The 25,517-nt window shown below is 32.5% G+C and overlaps 3 protein-coding genes and 1 non-coding gene across 4 annotated transcripts; 3 read left to right on the top strand and 1 right to left on the bottom strand.

Moving 5' to 3' along the window:
- Positions 1 to 883: 883 nt before the first annotated feature.
- On the top strand, positions 884 to 1,974 carry LOC117925459 (early nodulin-93-like). Its single transcript, XM_034844471.1, has 4 exons — positions 884 to 1,134; positions 1,344 to 1,405; positions 1,526 to 1,601; positions 1,762 to 1,974. The coding sequence occupies exons 1-4, from the start codon at positions 1,044 to 1,046 to the stop codon at positions 1,854 to 1,856; spliced, it is 324 nt and encodes a 107-aa protein (XP_034700362.1). The 5' UTR covers positions 884 to 1,043; the 3' UTR covers positions 1,857 to 1,974.
- Positions 1,975 to 6,824: 4,850 nt separating this feature from the next.
- Positions 6,825 to 6,898, bottom strand: TRNAR-UCG. The gene has a single exon. It is a non-coding gene; the product is annotated as a tRNA-Arg (tRNA).
- A 3,737-nt stretch (positions 6,899 to 10,635) lies between these two features.
- On the top strand, positions 10,636 to 11,957 carry LOC117925610 (zinc finger Ran-binding domain-containing protein 2). The gene is made up of 4 exons (XM_034844674.1): positions 10,636 to 10,726; positions 10,987 to 11,290; positions 11,508 to 11,578; positions 11,676 to 11,957. The coding sequence occupies exons 2-3, from the start codon at positions 11,004 to 11,006 to the stop codon at positions 11,575 to 11,577; spliced, it is 357 nt and encodes a 118-aa protein (XP_034700565.1). The 5' UTR covers positions 10,636 to 10,726; positions 10,987 to 11,003; the 3' UTR covers position 11,578; positions 11,676 to 11,957.
- Positions 11,958 to 16,102: 4,145 nt separating this feature from the next.
- Positions 16,103 to 20,662, top strand: LOC117925745 (zinc finger CCCH domain-containing protein 39-like). The gene is made up of 3 exons (XM_034844849.1): positions 16,103 to 16,484; positions 16,838 to 17,726; positions 20,042 to 20,662. The coding sequence occupies exons 2-3, from the start codon at positions 16,940 to 16,942 to the stop codon at positions 20,296 to 20,298; spliced, it is 1,044 nt and encodes a 347-aa protein (XP_034700740.1). The 5' UTR covers positions 16,103 to 16,484; positions 16,838 to 16,939; the 3' UTR covers positions 20,299 to 20,662.
- The last annotated feature ends 4,855 nt before the right edge of the window (positions 20,663 to 25,517 follow it).

Below are 25,517 nucleotides of genomic sequence, written 5' to 3'. Positions count from 1 at the left end.
TTAATTTAAAAAAAATAAAGAAAAGTAAAAAAAATTAAAATTGAGAATTTATTTACTTAAGACTCCTTTCATTTAATCTCTTACTTACAAAAATTAAATAATTTAAAAATATATAAAATTTTAACTAATTTTAATTATATCCATTTTTTGTAATATTTATATGGTTAAATCAAATAGAAAAAAAAATAATTTTAAAAACATTTTTTTTCCTTCTAATTTCTAAAAACTAAACACACCCTAAAAAAAAGGTCTTCAGTCTTCGATGAAGGGTCCAAAGCTTGGCAACGGGTGGCATTGTGTCAAATCAAACACAGCAGAAAGTGGGTGAGCCAAGCACAGTCCAAGTGCCTAAACGCACCACGTATCGTGGTGAAAACAGAAACCCATCAATCTGAGCCCTTGGCTTGGGACACATGCCCTCATCTCATGCACTGCTCGAGGTGCATGGATCCAAAGCACATGCAAAAGCCTCTGCCCATGGTTTTGAGGCTTCCTTTCTCCTAAACCACCGGCCTCCTTTAATCTGCACACTGCACAGAGAAATTTTGCCTTTTTCAAAAAAATAGTAAACACATTTTCTTTTTGAATTATGTGTCACTGACTTTGTTTTGTTTCCTCTTTTACCAGAGAATGCCCATTGTTTTCTGCATTGTTACCATTCAATCTACAGTTGCCTTAAATCAATCAAGTAGTGAAGAGAAAAATGAATGCAATTAAGAGTTGGAGCAGTAGAGTACATTTTTCGCCCCAGCCCCACCAACTCTCTCCAAAAGATCCCCTCCAAAAACCAGGGGCAATGTGGGGACCAAGATAATATAAAACCAAGTGAGACTGAGCAGAAATGGGAGCTAAAACAAGTGTCTGAGACGTTGGAATGCAGCTGAAAACCATCAAAGTTTCTGCCCAACAAATCACCTGAGTCTCATCTCTCTCACCAAATCCTTTCAAAGTGCCCTTATATATACCAAGCACTCCCCCAAAGCTTCTCCATTACTTTCCCTCTCTGCAACTCCTTCAACTTTGTGGTGTTATCTTGTGCAATTATGGCAAAGAATGTGGCTGGGTCTCCCCTTGAGAGAAATGGGTTGGCCTCATTTGACCAAAAGCTGGCCATGGCCAAGCGCTGCTCTCATGGTATACTTCACTTTCTGCTTTCTTTCTTTGGTTTAAGCCTTTTCCCCTTTCCTTTACTTCGATGGCAAAAATATTATTCCAACACAATCCAAGGGTCAAGATTAATGGGTCGGTGGGCCTGTGGATCAAGAATTAGTATGCAGATTTTTTAGATGAAAACATAGGCAAACGAATCTGAGTAATTGATTATTGTTTTGGTGGGTGATCAGAGGGCGTAGTTGCAGGAGCCAAGGCTGCAGTTGTTGCCAGCATTGCCACTGCCATACCCACTGTAAGCCTTCTTCCTCCTCTTTGCAATATGAATTAATGACCAATATACCCATTGAGATAAAACCTTTTGAGATGGCAATTTTGACATATGAAGCTTCTAATATTGTTGTTTAACATGCAGATGGCTAGCGCAAAATGGCTGCCCTGGGCAAAGGCCAATCTCAATCACACTGCTCAAGCTCTCATCATCTCTACAGGTTGGTTTACATTTTTATCATTTTTTGTGTGCCTCACAGTTACAAAACAAAAGATCAAAATAAATAAGACTTAGATACGAATAATGAAACCTAAGAATATATACGATAACACGTACATTTTGATGGTGACATTGTTACTAAGACTTTAATTGAATGACAGCGGCAGGAGCGGCCTATTTCATAGTTGCGGACAAGACAGTGTTGGCGTCGGCTCGCCGCAACTCCCTCAAGAAACCCTGCTTCTCCGACGTATGAATTTGAATATCTAGTATTGATGTAAACCCAGCTCTCTATAATCCATGAGCAAACCTGTTATGTAAATTTACCATCTTCTAAGTACTAAATAAACGTGTGTTTCTGTTCTAAGCAGTCATTGAATTTGTGGTAAAAATCAGTTTCTATGAGTAACTTCAATTCAAATTAGGCTTAAACCATTAGAAATTTGGGCCAAAACATGGATCATAGATAGATGGATGGATAAGTTAAGAATGACCGACTCAAATTCAAAGTTTCAACCATATTGGGCCAAAATATGGCAAGTTGGACCAAAATATGAACCACTTTTGTCCTTCTAAATTTTGGTAAAGAGAATGAAACAAAAAGAAATAGGAATGAATCAAAATTAAAATTAGAAATATATATAAGAAATTAAAGGCGGAAAATGTTATATTGATATAATATATGTTGTATGTAATAGATAAAAATATTTTGTTTTTTTACATAATGTTCTTAGAGATGGATTTCAATAAGTGAAAAATTAAGAAAAAATATATAAGGTTAAATTAATTGGGAAGGTAGAGTCTTTATTGTTGAGGAGTAACTTCCCTAAAAAATTTATGAACTCAAGCATCATGGGATTTCAAAATTGGAAGTAAACAATGAAATGCAAGGGAAGAGAATTTCATATCATCTCAATGGAATTTGGTAAATATTAGAAGATAAAAATTAATCATCATGTATTTTATCGAACATATAGTTCATTTGAATTTAAAATTTTGAATCAGACTAATAGTTAATATTCTAATATATTATATGTAGGTTGTTATAAATGGAATTAGAATTGATCTTATGTGATACTTTATTTGTTAATTTAGCCCCTATAAAGGATATTTGTCTGTAGTTTCATGGTGTAGTGGGATATAATAAGGATATTGTATGTGTATGAATGATGAATGTAATATCATAAGAGAAAAAGTTTTTAACAAACTCTTTTAATTATGTATACACGTTTTAAAATCGTAAAAGTCTGTTGAGTTCAAAGCAAACATTATATATACTAACTAGAGGGAGTGAGTTATTACAAAATTATATCAAAGACAATCTTTGACGTTGATGTGGACACAAAATGATATTACAATCAATTCATAAGGATATTTGTTTATTTGATTATATAATTTCATAGGATTGGATAAAGAAGTCGTATTAGTATAGGGAGTGATTGTGATATTTTAAATCGAATAAAAAAAATATTTCTAACACTATATAAACATGTATTTTAAAATTATAAAAATTCATTGAACTTAGAATAAACTGGAGGGAGTAAGTTCTTTATGATATATTTAGATAATCATAATAATTATGAATAATTACTTTGTTAGAAAAGGAAGATAAGGATTTGAAGCAGCATGAACGGATAAATATTCTTGAAAAATGACCCCTATGCTTTTTGTTCTTTTTTGGTCTAATCTCTTGCGAGGATGTGGATTCTCTGAATATTAGTGAAATGACACGATTTTGACAAGAGACACATGGAGATCATTAAAGAGTAGGGCTGCATCTTAAGGTTTCTCGAGTGGAATGTTCACCTAGTCGGCTAAAATATTGATGATCAGGGTTCCCCTTGTCTAATCCAAGGTCAACATACAAGCATCCACAGCTGGATTTGGAGATAATGGTAGTATTGAGCATAAGGGTGAGGTTTTTTTGTTTTTTTACAACTTGTGCACTGAAATAGATTCTGGCAATTAGAATAATTTGTCAAAAGCCCTTTTTCCAATAATGCATGGGAATTTCAGAATCATGTAAAGAAGGGCAACCTGAGTGTGGAATTTGTGTAGCATACATGCACTCATCAGCTCCAATAGCTTTAAAGGAGGCATAAAGACCGAGCCCAAGAAGACCGATCGCTGAAACTGGAATTTCAGAGGCACTGATGCAGTGATGTGTGTGCAGCCGTGGACCACATGTCCTGGTTGGGGATTGCTACTGCTCGATAGTGACATGTAGAGCTCAGAATTTTGTCAGCAGGGCCATTCTGATACAAATGCCATGCGCCTAAATTGATTCGAATACGTCACTGAAGGTGCATAATATACAGTCTCTCGATTTGCTGCAGTTGAATCCACATTTTTTCTTTTGAAGAGCTCGATGACAGTGTGATTAAGAGACTAGCTATCCTGCGAGCATTTTCTGTTCATAGTGATTTGCATGGCTTATTCTCCCAATTAAGAAAAAATTATTTTGAAAATAATTAATGGCATACAAGTACTACTTTAAGAATTACTTTAAATTTTTAAAAATAATTTTTGAGATTTATGAATACTTACGTGTGTTTGGTAAAACTTAATACATATTATTTAATACTTAAATTAATTTTAAATTAAATTATATTTAAATTATTGACTTAGAACTTACTACTTAACTTTTATTTTTAAGTATTAAAATTATTTGATAAAATTAACTTAAAAATGATTCTAAATCATCAAATCAACATATTTATTCTCATAAATTATAATTAAGGTAAATAAAGTTGAGAAATAGTAAATATCGTGGAAAAACAAAAGAGATCGTTAAAGTAATTAGAACAAATTGGGATAAAAAGGTTTAATGAATATATGGACTTAATAATACGATGATTGTTTTTACTTATTACTTAAAATATTTTTTTACTTTAAGTCATCATTAAGTTATTTTATCAAATATATTTAATTTACTTAATAACTTAAATTAAGTTATTAAGCCACTTTAAATCATCAAGTTGATTTTGTCAAACACCTTATTTATAAAACACTGACTTAATTTTTATTAAAAAAAACCATTTTGGAGTATTAAATACATTTCTAAATCCCAAATGAGTTCTTGTAACTTTATAGTACGATATTCCAAATTTCTATTTACTTGCAAAATGATCACCCCTTCCCTTTTCTTTTTCTGGTCGAGGGATATTATTATTATTATTTTTCTTTTTCTTGTCTAGGGATATTATTATTATTAAAGATTTATTTTTCTAATTTCCTCCATTTCTCTCTCTTTTTCAATGAAAATTATGAAAAAAGAAATTATTTTATTTATCTATGTGAGAGTGATTGAGCTCAATATATTTGACATGTAAAACATGAAGAAAAAAAAAAGTGTACAGTTACATGACCTATGATCTATCTCTGAAAGAAGGATTGAACTCAATATGTTCTGACCCTGGCCATTTGTTGTTTCTTCATTCTTGATCTGACCTACAAGAATATTGGACTTGTCCCAAGGGCCTGGCCCAAGACCCATTTGCATAAAGCACAGGGAGAACAGGGAGAACCAGGGCTTTACCAATGAGACAAATTTGGTTGGAAATAGCCCTCCAAAATTTTACTTTTGGAACAAATGAATATTATTAGTTATTTCAGAATAATTTATTTGTGCACATGTTTTGATGAATGTTTAATGCATTTAAATATTGTCTTTATAAGCATTTTGACTTATTAAACACATTAAATATGATTTGGGTAGACGAGAATCTACAAAAGACATAAAATATGTGTTCTTTGTGACTTAAATGGTATACAATTAGTGGTAAATTTGGACAATTTAGTAGAGGTTATAATATTACATTACTTTCCAAATAATAGAATAACTTATTTTAGTTATTATAATTAGATTCTAAGGTGAATGTATTAATGTACATGTGTTACCATTAATCCGACTTATAGAAATGTGTATTGTAAATGCTCTCAATTCGATATGTATTTTTTTTTGGATTAATATGTTGCGTGTATTCTTTGAGTTTTGTTAAATTAATATTTTTTTTAAAATTGATTTAACTCAGCTCGTATTGAAATGGATATTTAATATAGATACCATGATATTTAGTATTTAAGACATTTAATATCTTCTTAAGTTATATTAAATTAATGATTGAATTTAATTCACGGTCATGATAATTCCATTAAGTTGAAATTTAATAGTTATATTAAGAAATATATCAATTTATCAAATTTTGTGATCGGATTAGGCATCAAATTCTAACAACAAAAAAAACTTATTGGGTTTGGGTACTTGGGAGCAAATCGAGTTTCCTTACATTCAAAGAAACAACAAATAAACGGAAGGTCTTTGATTCTAAATATAGAAGCTCGGTGAGCTTAGTAGGTGAGATTTCTTGTTTTAACCTTTGTTAAGTGAATTGCAAGTAGGCTCTTCCAAAACACAAGTTATCTAGCATGAGAATCTAACTATAATTCTTATTTTTATGAATATAATACTTCACGATATGACAAAACATACTAAGATTGGTCTATACAAAAAAAGGGGAAAGTTCTTTCAAAAAAAGTGGAGGTCAATCATGTCCTCTCTATAGATTACATGTAACAGCTATGCCAAGACCATTTTTAGCTCAAGAGTCACGTGTTATTGTATTAGAGGTTAGGCTTATTAGTTATTCAAACTCTCTATTATATAATTTCTAATTCAAATGAGACATTTCTTGAATGAACGATATTTAATAGCATTATTGTTATGAATAAAAAAAGTGATAGAATGAATTCAATGTGGGTAATCTAATCACAATTATTAAGTATTATGATATTCCATTGGGAGGTATATCCTGCATTCATTTGCATAAATCTCTCATAATCATGGAGATTAGGGTACGACTAATTATTTGACGAAGATTTGGCATTTGATACTATCAATTATTTCACAGATATGGACCCTTTGGCTGGTGCTGGTGGTGGTGGTCCATCAACTCTAGATCCCCAACCCATTTTCCTTATTTCACATGTACTCCACATAATTATTGGAGTCAGTTGAACCCAATCGGACGTGAAGATGGGTGAGGTGTGTGGGCCTAATAGATCATGATACAGTAGTGCTGGAGAGTATCATAGATTGCCTTTAATAATGTAGAGATTTTTGATAGATTCCAATCATGTACGTGCGTACCAAAATTGATTAAATTAGATGAATGTTTTGATGATCATCACTTAATGTGCGCCTTTTGTGAAAAAAATTATAATCCGACCACAGTGGGAGTCGAACCCACGACCTTTTGATCCGAAGTCAAACGCGCTAATCCACTGCGCTATGCGGTCCTGAATGATATTTGGTTCCTTCTTGATATTATTCTATACTTTTTGGACTCTCTCACACATTTTGGAAAAAGAAAAGTTGTTTTCTTCTGTTTTGTTGTCTCCTTCAGTCTACAAGCGCTTTTTGCTTGAAAGTAATTCGTTGCATGTGAAACATTTCAAAAATAAGTTTAAATTTCTCTATTCAATAATAAAATTTCATTTGAAAATTCAAATATGAAAAACAATTAATTTTCTTGGTTTCTTCTCCGTAAATGTAGTATATACTCAAAGTTTTCTTTAACATTAAATATGTTTTTTTATAAATGAAATAAAACTTAACCCTAATTAAGTCTTTTTTAAATGAAACTTAACTATAGTATGGTTAGGTGATTATTATTGTAATTAAAAGCTTAACCTAAGTTAAGTTCTTTATAAATCAACTTAACCATTGCATATCATGAAATATTTTTCTTAATTTAGATTAAGTTTATGAACTAACAATATCTTGAAAGAGAACAAAAAGGCCATTGATTTATCATATGCTTCTTTCAACCTGTTTTTAATTATTTATTTTATTTTTTAATAGTTGCAATAATGGTAAAAAAATGATTTATGAGAGAAGATCTTCCTAGAACATCATTAATTAAGAGAGAAAGAAAGTGAGAAAAGAACAAATGAAAATGAGTTAAAAGTCAATTAAAAAAAAAAGGTTATGATGTTGAGAGATAAATTTAAAAGATGAAGTTATGTTGGATCATAAAAATGAGTTAAAAGGCCATTGACAAAATATAAAAAAAAAGGTTTTTGTCTTGCAAGATTAAGTTAAAAATGAAGTTATGTTGGATTTTTCGGTAAGGCTAGAAATATAAATGGGTAAAAAGATTAAGGTGGATGAAAAGAAATGAGAAGAAAAAAAAAAAAAAGGCTTTTGGAGGGAAATAGAGCATAAGGGCAAATTTGTCTAAATATGGTTAAATTTTAACAAAATTAATAAAAGAGTCATTTTCGCAATTTTGTAAGTATCTTATCCTACTTGTTCAAATAACTCAAAATTTTAATTGTTTTTACTAATATGTAATATAACAAAAATATTATTTTTTTGAAAGAAATGCTTCTTAAATATTAGTTCAATAATCACTTTAAGTCATTTTTAAAATTAGCATCTAATTATTATAACGAAAGCATTTTGAATTATTAGGAAATGTTTTTAATATAAGAAGAATCTCTTTTAAATGGGCTATTTAGAAGATAAATATTATACTCCATATCATTGAATGTAGAAAAAAAACATAAAAGCTTGTTTGTTAATTGTTCTTAAATATTTTTTTTTTGCTTTTTTAGATCTAAAAACCAGGAAAACATATTTATTAATTAGAAAATAAAAAGTAGTGTTCAATTCTTTAAAAAAAAAAAAATAGAGGTTTTTGTGAAAATATGTTTTAGTTGTTTTTATCTATTTTCATTCTTTTTTTAACATTGTTTTAAAAAATAATAGGATAAATATGTAGAATAATTAAAAATAAAATACTACATATAAAATTTATTTTTAAAAAATAGTTAAAAATATAAAGAATAAATTAATATTTTAAATTTTTAAATAGATTTTTATTATTAAAAATATTATAGGATTGATTTTTAAGAATTGTTTTTGAAAATATCTTAAAAAACTCGTAGAATTTGTTTTTTGGCTGAATAGAAAAAGTTAAATATTTTGACTTTTTCTATTCAGTTAAAAACTTAAAAGTAACATGTTGATATCATCAAACATAGTTAAAATGAACTTGTTATCAATAAGTTCAATTTAATTATATTGGATAATGTTAATAAATTACTTTTAATTGAATGGAAAAAGCAAAAATATTTGATTTTTTTTTTATTCAGCCAAAAAACAAAAACTACTGTAATCTTCGAGTTCTTTTTTTTTTTTTGTTTTTCCACTTTTCAGAGTGATTTTATGAAAAGAATAAAGTGATCTCACAGCAACCTTTTTCTTGCTCATGAGGCCGATGTGAATGAAAACTGATTGTAGTTATTACACTAAAACAACATGTGGAATACAGGGAGATGATTACAGAAATCATGATCAATGGCTTTAGTGGAAGAGGAAGATGATATGAATTTGAAGTAGAAAAATGGAATATTCAAAAATGGAAAAGCAACGGCTATTTTTTCTGCCTAATGTCCGCGAGGATGTGGATTCTCGAAGTATTATTGAAAGAAGATGGCCCCATTTACATAGAGAATATAAGAGGTGGGACTGCGTCTAAGGTTTTTCATGTGGAAGTGGAATATTCACCTTGTCTGCTATAATATTACGATTTGGGTTCTTCCTTATCCAATCCTAGGTCAACACGCAAGCATCTATGCCCGCCTGGATTTGGACTTTATTTTCCACGTCAGAAATTTGTAGGCCAACAACCCATGGTCAAAGGGTTTCTCATTGCCCATTGGTCCTTTAACATGGGCAAATTGTTGGGCATCTCGGATTAGATTAATACTCAAATTTCTCCTCTTTTTATTCTTCCTCAGCATGGGAGGTAGGCCTGCAACATCCTGGGGTGACCAATCGTATTGCTCGGCATCGAGTTTTTTTCTCCTTTTCTCAATCTTATATCATATACAACAAAAATCATTTAAACTGGACAGCTTTTTAGGGTTCTATTGAGCTTGGCTGAAAGCTACTTTCCGTCTATGAATCTATTTGAAACTGTTTTATCACGTTTCTTTATATGTTTATGACCATAATCCATTGTACCACCTTTTGGAATTGGTCACATTCTCCTTCCCATTCCATGTATCTTGCCCACATAGGTCACATGTAAAATTTTTGGAACATTTGTAGAACAAGCTTAATTTAAAAATGATTAATTTTAAAATAGTTAAAATATTTATATATATAAAATTAAGAGTATTTATATGTATTTTTAATTTGATTTATACTTATTTTACAGTGTATATGCACAAATATGGTAATTACAAAGCGCAAAGTTGCAGGGTATGTGAATCTGAAAATGTGTGACTTTTGAATTATTGCTAAAGAGGAATCAAAACAAGGAAGGAAGAAGAATAGAATTTGGGCATGGATGTGCATTAAGGGGGAGAATCAATTCCCCTCAGCTGGAAGAAAATGGCTCAACTTCTGGGAACCTTCCGTTTGGAAGCTGACCCACCTGCGGCGGGAGCGAGACTAGGTGGTTTTGCAAGCTGGGGTTAAAACCCACGGCGAACGAATGCTGCGTGACGTTGGCACGTGCATAATCTGTGTCATGTTCACACATTGGGGGGCCACGGGCCCACTCCATGTGAATAAGAGATGGGAGGAAAAAAAGGATCCCCCCATGCCCATAGAAATACCTTTCAAATAACATCTCCCCCAATAACACCTAGCCAGAATTGGATATAGAGAAGGGAATAGTTTTTCAAAGCCTTTTTTTTCCAATAATGCATGGGAATTTCAGAATCGTGTAAAGAGGGTCGCATTCCAACTTTGTGTGTGTTTTGTGTAGCTGTCTGTGCATGCACTCACTAGTTCCAATAGCCTTAGAGGAGGGCACCTTGATGCGAGAGACGCCCAAAGAGAGGTTTTATCTAAATCTCTCAGAAATTTCGACTTTTGGAATCTAACCTTAAAGTATACAATCTGATGCACACAAAAACTAAGAAAGGAACATCTGCCTGACCCCACGCTACAGGAGGCCTCGCCAGGTATATAAAGCTCTCCAACCCCCATACCAAAATCACCAAACCCATTTGCAATCACTTCTACACGGCTGCTACCGACCCCCACTGCAACTTCTACTACTAATTAACCTTCATTTCATTTTGATTTCTAGGCGTCCTATTCTTCAGGTGAGCCTAACTTAATTTCTGCACTTTTGATTCTTTCCCAGTTGAGAAACCCATGTTCCTTTTGGAACTCTTTTCGCCAACAAACAAAACCCTAGTCCTGGTTGAACCCAATTCACTGAACATGATGATGTGGGTGCATCAGCTCTTACAGTACTATGAAAGAACATTGAGTTCAAGAACATGGGTTCTAATGTTTTTTGTTTTTTATTCAGTATAGTGAAGTTTCATATTCACCTTGTCTTTCTTTTCTGCCTTTATAGGTTCCTAAGGCAGGAAAATGAGCCGCCGTGGAGAGTGGTTATGTGGGTATTGCCAACACTGGAACTTCAGAAGCAAAGAAGCCTGCCATCAGTGTGGCAACCCGATGTTCAGTGGCGGAAGTGATATGTCATGTGGGACAGATGTTCTTCCTGGGGATTGGTACTGCCCTGCCTGTGCAGCTCACAATTTTGCCAGCAGGACCAACTGCTACAAATGCCAAACCCCTAACTTGATGGGCCCTGGAGGCATCGCATACGGAAGTGTTCCGCCTGGCTGGAAAACCGGTGACTGGATCTGCAACAGGTGAATCCACATTAGCTTTTTATTTTGAGCAGATAATACTGTGATTAGAGCACAAAACTAGAACGTAATGTGGAGGCTGGGAGCATATCCTATGATAGTTACTGTAAAACATATTCTCCCTGATAATGAAAATGGTATATAGAAACTAGTGTGCATGGTCTGATGGTCTTACTATGTACTGCAGTGACTTACCACTCTTTAATTTTGGGTTGGACAGGGCTGGATGTGGGTGTCACAATTATGCTTGCAGGATAGAATGCTACAAGTGCAAAAGCCCAAGGGAGTAGGGTAAGAGAAGAAAGTGAAAATGGATGTTATCTCTTTCACAGAACGATTCTACCTATATATTCATGTCCTCTAAGCATTTATTGCTTTTGTTTTTCAGGTGGTGCCTAAAGGCAAAGAATTAAGAGAGAGTTCATGATGCAACATCGATCCTCTCTCCTCACTTTAAGAATGCCACCTTTGTTTTTCTCTCTCACCTTTGGAAGATATAATAAGCTTAATTTAGGTTAGTTTTCATGGGAAAGGCCTTATTTCGCAGGCATTTGGCAGTGTATTTGAGCTATGGAAGGTTTCTATCTTTATTATGTTGGGCAAAGTGTCCTTCGAGAACTCATGGAATCGCTTCTTTTTTTTATTAATGAAGATATTATATAAGTCCTCTCTTTCTCCCTCTCCCCCTCCCTCCCTCTCTCTCTCTCTCTCTCTCTCTCTCTCTCTCTCTCTCTCTCTCTCTCTCTCTCTCTCTCATATCATGGAAGCTGAACATCTATAATTCACCACTTTTGTTGGGTGGTCCAAAGAATTTCTGGCAGTTGCTTACGCATGTCAACCATAGTCTCTAAGATCTGCAGAGCACTTGAAAAACCAGACATGGACCACCAGATATTGGAGAATTGGATTCAGCAATGCAACAATTAATGCAAAATTTCACTTCAAAAGACAGGCCTTTTGGAGCAATAAGTTATGATCCCTTTAGGTGTCATTCTTCTGCAGTTTCTTTTCCTTTCCCTAGTTCTTTCTGACATCCAAATGAAGCCTTAAAACATCAACCCCTCAAAAACCTATAAATAATTATACAGATGAGAACCAGATTCTATGCTTTGAGCACAGATGCAAGATCAAGTTCAAAGTGAGTCAAATCTTACTTTTTCCTCCCATTATTTTTGCCTTTCAATAGATTGAGTCTCCACCAACCTCTCATTCACAGACCATTGTGATAATGCTGATGAGATGATATCTAACTTCAACCGATATATGCTATGCTCCTGCCATATTTGGAAAAAAAAGTTCCCCACTAAGCTTAGAACTGCCCAAGTATATTTTAGGTTTCTCTTATTGACTTGATTTTCCAAGTTGAATAGTATGTGCATATTATAGGTCAAAGGGAAACTATACATAAATACTGTCTCTCCCAACACTCCATTGTTTAGCTTTTAAAAGATTCTTGGCTTCTGAGATAAGCTAGCTTTATGTTATACTTCATCTGCTTTGTTGATTTTAGGCAAGTGCCTAGATTATTCAACCGAACCAGTCCCACAGCATTCACCTGGGGGAACAGATATTGCTGGACCAACAGTGTTTCCTTCTTCATTTTTTTTCTCTCCTAGCTAGTTCTCTCTTTTCATTATCTAAGTCAATCATGTGCCCAAAAATTATTCAGATAAATTTTGTTTGTAGTCTTCATCTCAAAGAATACATATATAAACTGAAAGAAGATTTCCACATGCGATGTAGGATTGGACTATCGTTCTTTTTGAACTCAATGCTGCCCTTCTGTTTGATGTATAACACTTCGTTCTCAACTGATCACGGAGTATCATTTCCAAAATCCAAAAGATAGAACCTCAATGAGACACATTTTCATCTGTTGTCGGTATATTTACATTAGACAAATCCGACAAAAGATGAGAATATAAACAGGTTCTAGGAGGTGGTGGCAACAGCTTCTGCCTCTGGATTATTGTGGCAACATGTGTAGAAGTTGTGTACGTACGTAGCTTCACGTTACAAGTTATGAGACAAGTTTGTGCGTCTGTTTGAAATTTTATTAATTCTATTCAGTCCTTGATTGTGGGTTAGTGGTAATTAATAAGGAAGATACCTCATGATATTCACTTGCTAAGGCAATCACACTATCCAAGCTTTGTCCGATCACTACATTCTTATCACACTTATTAAGTCCTCATCTTTTGCCAAATAACTAACACCTTACATTATTTGTTGCATTTATTTTTAACCATAAAATTTAATTTTATAAAAAAATAAATAATTTTTTATAAAATAAATTTTGTGACAATACGTCACAGCAAGAAAATAGGCTTTTAGCAATAAAATAATTTGTCACTAAAAGATTTCAATTTTAAATATCTTTTCTAATAAATTCAATAATAATATTTCAAATAAATGGTTGATAGAAATATATTTTTGCTTAACACCAAATTTCTAAGCAATAAAAACCTTTGTATTAGTCCGATAAGAGTATATGCTTTCATAACCATTCACTTGTAAAAAACATGAACTAAACATTGAAGTATGGAACATACGTTCCTCGACTACCTATCCTTATACAATCAATTCTATCTAAAAACATAACCAAACACAATTAGGTAACCACATGATCACTTTTGTTCCTTTCATGAGTATTAATTCAAATTCATCTTACAAGTAACATCATCCCTTACTAGATTTAGAAAAAGTAAGAGAGAAAAAAAAAAGGTGAAGAGATAGCCCAAAAACAATTTCCAATCTCCCATGGAATCTTTTACCTTTACGTGATGCATCGCAAATGGCTTAGGAATCTGGAAAAAATAAATTCACATTGAAGTGGTTGTGCATTTGGAGAAAGAAAAATAATTAATTTACATATTAATCAAACAAGTACTCTTAACATATATTACTCAAAATATTAAGATAATAAAATATATAATGTAAGAAGAAAGGAAACAAAATAAGTACAACTTAAACACTAACTTAAAGCACTACTAGAATGCTAACTTATGACATTTGTGAAGGATATACAATTAAAAATTCAACTTACCATGAATAAAAGGCCACCGATGATGACATCTTTACTTTTATGAACAACAATATTAGTTTACTAAGCTTATATAATTCAGATTTCATTGACGTCATAATGCATTGATGTTCATCAATAATTTAATTCAACCGTCTATTTTACTTTTTCAATTTCTAACCTTGTACTTTTAATTGTCGAGCTTTCTCATTTAATTGTTTAGCTTGATATGTAACTTGATTTGACAATTGGTTAGCCTTCTTTTTAGTTGTCATAACCTCTATATAGTTGTGTTGAGTGAAGGTGTTAATCACCTCACCATGGCCAAGTCCTCTGACATAACCAAACTTGCTATTAAGGACATCAAAATAAATTTCATTTGCGATCATTTGTATCGATCTTGATATGTCCATAATGTTTAATAATTATTATTATATATTGGATATATTCCATAAAGTTATTTAATTTTATAATATTTATCTTTTAAATGATTTTATTATTATAAAATATATTATTAATTATAACAATAAAAAACGGTTTATTAGGGTGATATTTGGACTATCACTACAAATTCGTTTCACGCATGCTAGTCTCCCTGGCCTCTCTAGACTCCTATCAATTTTAATGAGCCTGAGCCCATTTTATACAAGGCCCATATAAAAAGTCCAAAACAACTTTTTCAATTAATTTGCTAATTTATTTCATTTATACTGATTTATTTTAGTATTTATGCATTTCTCTAATATTTTTTTCTTCAATGTAGTTTACAAATTTATGTGTTTTAATGTTCAAAATCGTATGTATAATAATTAGGGGTTGTAATTTGGGTGGATTGATCAAGTTGATAACTAATCTAAGTCTGATTTGAATTTAAAAACAATAAACTCAAGTTCAACCTAACTCAATCTCTAACCCGAGACACTTAACTTAAGTCCAATCTAACCTTATTTTTCTAAATTTGGGTTGAATTCAGGTTGAGTTTAGATTAGTTGGGTGTTGTAAAATTCAAAATCTATTTGTAATTTTTTTTTTATAAAAAAATTCTATCTATTTATATGAAAATTTTAAATAGTAATTAGGAAGAAATTTTAAAATAGTAGAAAAAAATCATAAATTTATATATCTTTCTTAAAAAATAAAAAATAAATGATATAATATAATTTGATTTTTCTTCTTAAAATTATAAAAAATGAATATTATCATATGGGACAATATGTATTATAAATATCATAAAAATATAAATTGAGTTTGGGTTAAGTTTAAGTTGTTCAAACCTTGATTTGAGTTTAATCCAAATTAAACTTGAGTTGAAAAACCCAATCCAAGCCAATAGAGTATTGAAGATGACTGTTTGAGCCTATTTAAATATTAGGTTGAGTTGGATCAACTCGTTTAAATTGCATCCTTAATAATAATTAATATTATGTGGATTAATACTTTATGAATAAAATCATGTTTACCGTAAATATTTTAATAATTTTCACAATTATTTTATTTTTAGTGTTGAAATGAATTGATATTTTCTATAAATAAAAAATAATAATAATAATAAAAAAAAGGCAAATGGGGGAGAAGGTAAAAGTATTTTCCAAAAATGAAAAAAATAATACTATGACCGACCAAGATTGTCCAATCGAAATACGTGGATGACCTGGCAGCAACACCACAGGGTAAGACAATCGCCGCCCATCATAATAAATTAATAATACATATATATATAATATAGCTGGATAAACCTGATTAAATTAGCCTAATAATAGTGATTTAAAGATGTTTTAAGGGTTTAGGGCTTTAGAGTTAGGGTTTTTTCAACTTCTTCTGAGAGTGGCCCTAGGGTTCAATGATTTTGGATGGCAATTAGGTTTCCATATGGCGGCTAGGGTTTTAGATTATCATCCGAACTCTCCTGCCGCCTTAGAGTATATAACTTCCATTCCGGATGAAGTCCAGGTTTATTTTCAGATTTATACGTAAAAGTTTTGAACTTTGGTCATTCCTTTTGCGGTCTCTTTGTAAAATTCAGTATCGGTTTTTGATTTCTTAATTTGCCTTTTAGGACCGATAAAGTCATCTGGGTATTCTTGGTTTCTCTATAAGAATAGGTTTTTATAGCCCTAAAACCTATCCTGGTGTTCTTGATTCTCTGAATTTTCTTTGATCAAAGTTCTTATACAGGTTTGTTAATTCTTCAGATCCATTTTTTCTTTCCTATTTTCATTGCCTTTGTCAGTTTTAAGGTTTATAATTGAAAGTTCTGTGGTTGGATCATTCTTTTTTTCATATCAAATTCTATTGATTTCTTAAATAGAAATTGTTTTAATCCCAAATATACCCATCTGCATTGTATGCAGGTGTATGAAATTTTATCATTGGTTGCCGATTCAAATTCATTCTGGATTAGCCTGAATTCTAATTTTGATACATGATATCATTCTTTTTACTCATTCATTTTGTTGTTGATTTTTTACTAAGTTTGCTGATCGTTGTCTCCTTTCTTTCTGTTTTTTCTTTTATCAAATCTCCATTAGGTTTTCTGAGCAATACTGATAGCAGCTATTTTGCCCAAAGAGTCATCATTGATTATCTCTTGAATAAAAACTGAATTTATTCCAGGCCTAGAATTCACAGATATGAGTTTTCCTGATTCCCGTGCTCTGGTTGCGCCACCATTGCATCCTTTTCCTGTTGGGGATGATGACATTGGTTCCTGGTCTCAGTTCCCAATGAACAATGAAGAATATGAGGTGCATTCACATTTTGAATACCCTCCTCACAAGAGGACTAGAAATTCTGAAGGCCAGATGCCAAATTCATCACCTCACCCATCCATGAATCCAAGGATACATCCACCAAATGCTCCAACCAGTAGAGGGACAAGCAATATTTTCTTCAAGACCCGGATATGTGCTAAATTTAAACTGGGTCAATGCCGGAATGGTGAGAACTGCAACTTTGCCCATGGTATGGAAGATATGCGCCAACCTCCACCCAACTGGCAAGAACTTGTTAATGTTGGTGGCCGTGAAGAAGAACGGGGGACAAAGATTTGGGATGAGGACCAGAGGATAATTCATAAGATGAAGCTGTGCAAGAAGTTCTATAATGGTGAAGAATGTCCATATGGGGACAGGTGCAATTTTCTTCATGAAGATCCAAAGAAGTTTAGGGATGATTCAGCGAGGCCTAGGGAGAGCTTTGCAATAAGCATTGGAACTACAGGCCCTCCAATGGAGCATGGAAGTGGTTCTAATCTTGGTTCTAACCTCAGTTCTAATCTCAGTTCTATGAATTCTGGTTTGGATCCTTTCAGAGGAAATGTGAAGCCTACATATTGGAAGACAAAGCTTTGCTGTAAGTGGGAAACCACTGGTCACTGCCCTTTCGGGGAGAAATGTCACTTTGCTCATGGGCAAGCTGGTATATTTATATGAATATTTCTTAGCTTGTTTGTTAATTTGCTGTGTCACTTTGGCTTCCTTTTTCCTGACATCTGTTTTTATTTTCTCATATTGATGTTTGGATTGATCAACATGATTTTTTTGCAGGATATTCCCTGGGTCAGAATACATAAATATACAACTTAGAGATTCAAGCTTGTTCCTTATTAACATACATGTCACACAATGTTGCATATTTGTCTATTTTTCCTTTGGTCTATATAATCAGAAATCACCTAGAATAAATTACTTTTCATTGGATTTGTTGCTTTCAACAATGATTTGAATTTGTTTTTACTGTTCTTTGAGAAGCAGAATGAACTGATTCCTTTCCATCTCTAGGAAGTAGTAACTCACTCATGATTCTTTTGCAGCATATTCCCTGGGTCAGCATACATAAATATACAATTTAGAGATGCAAACTTGTTCCTTATTAACATACATGTCCACAATGTTGCACATTTGTCTATTTTTCCTATAGTCTATATAATCAGATTTCACCTAGAATAAATTACTTTTCATTGGATTTGTTGCTTTCAACAATGATTTGAATTTGTGTTTACTGTTCTTTGAGAAGCAGAATGAACTTATTCCTTTCCATCTCTAGGAAGTAGTAACTCACTCATGCTATTGGCAAATCCTTGATTTTATTCTGATTACACAACGAAAACTAATTATTTTTGTTGGGCATTTGGGGTACCTATTATATATCAATCATAAAATATTCAATCAAACTTTCTGATGTTGATATTGTGAATTAATTCTTTTTCTATATTCTGTTGGGTGTTTCTAAAGTTCTATTTTGTAGTTCACTGGGCAAATTAATTTGTGTGGATAAATTTATAATTGGTGCTATCTTTGTAAGAAGGAATTTGTACCTTTATCTTTTGGCTCTCTCTGCTTCTTGTAGTAATTTCCAAGTGCAGCAAAATTATTTTTTGTAGAATATTCCCTACCACTCTTTTTTTGCAAAGGGGGACATGTTTGGCCCGCCTGAAGAGAAATTGACATATCTTTACCTGTTTCTAAGTCTGGCCAATGTGTATTATTTATCATATCACAATAAATGGCTTCCTATAGGAGGTGGCATGCACCCCATGGGCACAAGTAATAGCGCTTCTTCTTCTTTTTTGCTTTTTAATTTTAAGATGCCACCACAAAAATTCTTCCTACATCTAAAATTTCTAATTTATTCTCTAAGTTTGTTTGCAAAACCTATATATGGCCCATAAAAAGGAGGCAAAGAAAGGGAAAGATATGGTTCCCTTTGGAAGAAACTAGGGTTGCTGGCACGCCCAGCAACTTATTCCTTCTTTTCTCTCTGTCTCCCTCCTTTAGAATTTTATGTGCAGCCAGATTGTTCATTCCCTTCCTCTTCACCACATATTTATAGTTAGCTGGATTCATCCACTTCACTTTCATTTCAACTTTTAAACCATATTTCTATATTTGTGGTGACCAATTCATCAAGTATTTTTCTCTTCTTGTTTGTCATAAAAGAAGTGGTAAAAACTTTCACATCCACAGGCTTCTTTCTAAAGATCTTTGGGTAGAGAGAGTATTATAGCTGGATAGAGTATTATAAGCACCTCCTTTTTAAAAATTAAAAAAATTTAAGAAAAAGAACTATAATATGCATCAATGGAAAGCAATCCCTATTTGAGTGGCGACTTACAACACATACTGAGGTCAACATAAAATTGCTTTTAATTTCTCTGAAAGTGTTCCAAATAACCTTTCAGGATGATTGGTTGAGTTCTTATATCATATTAGTAACAAGAGGAAGAGATTTCAGATACGAGGTTGAGGAACCTCTTTCTACGGTCTCTTCTTGAGTGGTCTCAACAGATTATGGACGTGGACTATCTCTCTTTTCTGAATTTGATGGCTGATTGGAGTGTTGGTTAACTTTGTCCTTTCTAGGTTTTTGTTCCTCCTTTGTTGCCTTGGGTTTGACTTTCTTTGTATACTGCCTGTGTACATAGGGAGCGCCCCCTGTTTTGGCGTGTTTTAATTTAATTTTGTCTCTTTGTCTATCAAAAAAAAGAAAAAATTAGTAACAAATAGTATGATCCTCTAGTGACCTTTTGCCCTGGTCTTCCCTGATATAATGCTTCTTTGATCAAAGTTGATGTGAAATATTTGCTGTTTGTGCCCTTTTATTACAGCCTTGGAAGATGATGAGACCTCTTTAAACAGGGAGCATAATCTAATGACATAAAAGCAAAGAATTTTTAAGAATCCATATGCTCTTGTGATATTTCTGGTTACTAATGGTGGTCTTTTTTTAAACAGAGCTACAGATGACTAGTGGTGGTGGTGGTGGCTGGGCTGAAGCTGAAGTGGGGAACACATGCTCCTTGCCTGCAAAGCTTCCCTCTGTTCCTGCTAATGTCTCAACTCCTCCTGAGTTGGGTACTGGGGCTCCTATCAATCCAGAAAGACAGAACAAGAAGCTGTTACTGCAGTCAAAAGGATTCAAGAAGATCAATCGAATTTATGCTGATTGGATTGATGATCTGCCATCATTGAACAACAAAGTGAAGGACTGAGTTCAAGTTATGCCTGGAATTTTGCACATGAGCATTCAATATTTGATTAAGAAGTTCAAGTTCTGCTTCCAGATCTTCACATATTTGACCATGAAGGCGGTTCAGATGCATGGAGAACTGGAAGATACATTCTTCCCTGCTCCCCTTTATCATTTCAATCATTGGGTCATTGGTGGGTGTTAATTTGGTCACATAGGTATTTCAGTTTTAGATCTCTTTCCTTGTAAGCCTTCATTAATTAAAGATATGGTATAATTTTTCAATTTGGATACAGTATAGTTTCTAGCTGGAACATCAAAATAAGGAAGAATTGTTGATAAAAAAAATGTGATAATCCAATCCATGCAAAATTTGTTTCTTCAAATTCTCTATTATATATAAAGTGCCTCAAAAGGGCGCACTAGAATACACACAATGTATATAAATTTTGTCAACAGGTAAACAAAAAGGATGAGAGAATAAAAACCAACCTTCCACTCCTAAATGGAATTTAACCACTCTATAAAATCTATCCTGGTCTTAGAAATGATCATCTATGGACACTAGCCAATTTAAAGTCAATCCAGAAGAGTTCACAAAGAATTATTTGATTGCTTGATCCACTGTCAAATGGCCTCCTATTTTTATTCCTTCCATAGTGTTTACGATAGGTACAAAAGCGAGGTTCTCTAAGTTTTCTTCCGCATCTTTCCCATAATATGGCTATTCCAACTCAAAAGAGTTCCTTTTACAGAGTGCATCACCTAGGCCTAAGCAGAGAAAAAATAAGTTGCCACAAGATTCACTTCAAGACGGTTAAGAAGCTTGTGATCAACTGACTTTTCTTTCCCTTTACATATGCAACATCAATTTAGAATATTATATCCCCTCCTAAACTAATCAAGTGTTAAAATTCTTTCCTAGATAGCTTTTAGCAAAAAAAAAAAAACCCACATCACTCGTGGGTTTCAAACTATGCTTACAAGGAAAAACTTACTTCTTCCTTGGGCTAAGGAAGCATAGAAAGATTTGATAGTGAACTTGTCATTCTTAATTTCCTTGTAACCTAATCTATCATCCATATGCTTTCTAATTCAACTTAATTGGAGTCTTTCCAAAAAGGTTTTCACTCTTTCCAATTCCCAATCATGGAGCTATCTATGAAAGCAATGACTCCACCAACATCTGTCCTTGACTTGCCTCCACATCTTTGCAACCCAAAAGTTTTTAGCAACAACTATAGAAAATAACATTGGGAAAGACTTCTAAAGTACATTCCTTGTATCATTTCTTTCCAAAATTTTGCTTTTATGTCATTACTCACAATGAAGCAAGATCTACTTCTAAAGACCTCCCACCCAATCCTAATAGCCTTCTAAAAACCAAACCCAGACTCATTCCTTACTACCCTCCAACACCATTACTCTTCATTTGTCCTAAACTTTCCTTTTATGACTTATTTCCAAAGGGATTCTTTCTCTCTCTCTCTCTCTATTTGCCAAGGAAAGCCTTATTAATAGTATGGAGATTTTTAATACCAAGACCTTCATTCTTCCTATCCAAATACATAAAAAATCAATTAAACAAATGAGCTTTCTCGCAAGCATTTCTTACTCCAAAGGAAATTCCTTTAGACTTGCTATACTAAAAAGCTCAATCTTTTAGGAGTGATGAATAAAGATATGAAATAAATTTGCGACTTTGACAATGTCCTCTTGATCATGGTGCGTATCCCTTAAAAGGTATTGTTTTTTCCACAAGGTAAGCTTTCTTTAGAATCTCTTCTCCATCGAATCTCACATCCTCATCGATTTGTCAGAAGGTTCCAAAGGCCTATGTATGTAGTTAGTACATTTCCTACCTTGCAACCCAACACTGAAAGTAGCTCTTCCACATTTGCTACTTTCTGTACCAAATTTAGTTCACTTTTCTCCATTTTTTTTAAAGTTGAATATCCTCAAATCACATGAAAGGCTAATTTAATTTGCACATAGATTTCTATTTAAAAAATATTAAGTGTTGTCAAATTTATTTTTCATTGATTTGAAAAATGATGTAGGTACAATTTTTGTTTTGTCATCGGATTCTTCATTTTTTATTATTAATTGAGGGCTTGAAGAAGTTCAATTTCAAATACCTTGAGCTTAATATGTGTCAGATTTAGTTTTGTGTTTTGAGTTAGATCTTGTCTTTACTTAGTTTTTAACACGATTTAGACCTTAATTTGAATTAAACTTTGACATGACTTGGGTTTTGCCATGAGTTGAATTTGGTGTGACTTTAGCTTTTGACTTGACTTGAGCCTTCACTTGATTTAAACAACTTAAACTAATTGAATTAAACTTTGACATGACTTGGGTTTTGGCATGAGTTGGGTTGGTGTGACTTTAGCTTTGACTTGACTTGAGCCTTCACTTGATTTAAACAACTTAAACTAACGGGACTTACTAAAAAAGGTCTTTTATAGATTTCAATTTAAAACTTGAGGATTTCAAAATCTTTATAATTTAAAGACATTTTGAAAAAGTTGAAGATTAGTTGAAGTCTTCTTTCAAGATTTAATTGAAGCTTTGGATCTCCCTTAAAATGCTCACCAAATGTCTTCAAAATTATCTTTTGAATCATGCCTTTTGGAATAAACCCTATTTATAGGGTTTGGAAGTATAATATTTGGATAGTTTTTGGATCATTTAGAAATATTATTATTTAATTAAAGTTATTATTTAAGGAGATTTAAAAGACTATACATAATAGTTTTATTCCTTTGAAATATTATTCTTTAATAAAAAATCATATTTAAAGAGATTTAAAAACACTATATTTGATAGTCTTTAATTTATTTCTTAATAAGACTTAATAATTACTTTTAAAATTATCAAACTTACTATTTTTTTATTCTAACAATTATATTTTAAGGTTAGAATTTATATATATTTTTATTTAAATATAAAACAACTTATCTTTTCTTTGTGTTGGCCCATGATACATAAGTTCTTATTTTATTGATAAAAAATTTATTTCATCACGACTTTTAATCAATCACAATTTAAATTAATATTAGGCACTTGATTTTTATGCTAATTTATAATTAACTTAATTTAAGTATTTGACAATTTGTAAAAGGTCAAATTTGTCCTTCTACACTTGATACATCAAATACTCTTGATTAGATTTATAGAAAATTAGGGTGTTATTAGCAAACAATAAATTTGATACTTCAATTTCCTCATTACTTGTTTCTCACTTTGAAACTCGAGACAAAGCCCCTCTCTGTGGCCCTCTTTAGAATCTAACTAAGTTGCTCCATTACTAAAATGGAAAAGTAAAAGTAAAGAGGATCTTTTTGTCACAATCCCTTAAACTCTATAAAAAATTAGTTAGGATCTCATTGACTAGAATATAAAATTTCATCCAAGGTATGCATCATTTGATCCATCCTACGCACTTATGACCAAAGCTTATTTTATCTAATACTACTAACAAAAAGTCTCAATTTATATTATTATTATATGCCCTTCTAATGTCCAACTTGTAAATAATCCTATTACTAGAGCTCTTTAGCCTTGAATCTAAGGTCTCATTTTGCAATGAGATCCAATTTTTTTCCTTTTTCATGAAAGTGATACCTCAAAACACTCTCCACTACCTTTTTAGCTTATTCGTGAGGACTTGAGCTTGGAGCATGTACAACCCCCCAATTAAGCTAATAGTTTTGAAAACTTTCAAGTCGTCACCTCCACTTTGCTTTGGGACTAAAACCAAGAAAGTGACATTTAGGTTTCTTTCAAATGGGTCATTATCAAATAACTCTTTGAGAAACTCATCACTTCAAATTTTACAAAGCCTCAACTTATTTGCCAAAATGTCATAATGAAACCATCTACATTGAAGTTTATCTCAACATAAACCGAAAAAGGCAACTAAAACTTCCCCCTTGAAAAAAGGTAACTCCAATTTCTTAGCATCATTACTTTCTAGCATTTTAAAGGTTATCTTGTTGATGCTAGGTCTCCAATCCCCTACTTTGGATAGGAAATTTTGGAAAGCCATGGAGACACCTCTTTCTTCATATGAGCTTCTTTGAACAACCATTTATTATTCACTCTTACTTTGGACAAAAGGTTTTTTTTTTTTTCTTCACACATTGGGCATTCAATGGAAGAAATTGATGTTTTTATCCTTCTCTTTTAATTGAACTTCTCTTAATTTTTGCTTCTACATAGTTTTTTTTAATCAAAACCTACTTACTAAATTCAACCACCACGAACCTTCTAAATTAAGACTCTTCAACAAAAAGGATTGTTTCTCTCTTATTAGAATCCTAAAAATAGATATGATTTAACACTTCATTTCTTTTTTAATTGTGACATTCCAAAAGATCTCTTTATTCCACATCTTTAAATCTTGTTTCAGGGACTTTAGCTTTGTTACTAGTAAATGACTATATGAGCCACACACATTATAATTCATCTACTATCTCTTTGCTAGATTTTTGAAGTTTTCTTATTTAAGTCACACATTTTTTAATCTAAGGGAATATTTGCCCTTCCTCATCCTATGATCATGTAAAACAATGGGAGTTTGGGTCAAATGTTCTGAATTAAACTGAAAAAATGATCATCTCAATCATTCAGCACTAAGAATTGGTCAAGCCTCAAAGAAGACTAAAAAATTTGACCACTACACTAAGTGAATGGTCCTCCATCTAATAGATGATCCCTTAAGTTCAGGTCCTTTATGATATTTGAAAAGCCCTCGTATTCGAAAATAGACTAGAGTAATTTTTCTAATCATATTAAAATTCCCTCCTAAGCACAAGCTCATGTCAAAGATCACTTGCAGCACCTAAGTCTATCCCCAAATCTTCTCACTCTCCACTTTGGACTAATCTATAAACCCTTGAGAACACCTAGACAAAGTCATCTTTTTAGTTTTTGAACTAGTAAGAAATAAAGAACACTCATATTTTCATACCAATCAATTCCAACACCCTATCATCTTAAAAGACCGGAATGTCTCTTGTTGATCCTTTTACTTCCATTGCTCCCCATTTCAAGAATCTTATCACTCCCAAACTCCTAACCTGCAGTATAGACCCTTGTTGAACTTTAGTTTGTTATAGGCAAACTAGATCAACCCCTTGGTAACTTTATCATCTTTCATTTCTCCATTTTATTTGTCTTTCTAACATTTCAAAAGGAGTTTTAACTTCATCACGCAACATAAGTTGACTTTCAGCT

The sequence above is a fragment of the Vitis riparia genome, chromosome 11 (assembly GCF_004353265.1).
Source record: "Vitis riparia cultivar Riparia Gloire de Montpellier isolate 1030 chromosome 11, EGFV_Vit.rip_1.0, whole genome shotgun sequence".
Classification (NCBI taxonomy): Eukaryota; Viridiplantae; Streptophyta; class Magnoliopsida; order Vitales; family Vitaceae; genus Vitis; species Vitis riparia.
This window is presented reverse-complemented; position numbering and strand designations above follow the sequence as displayed.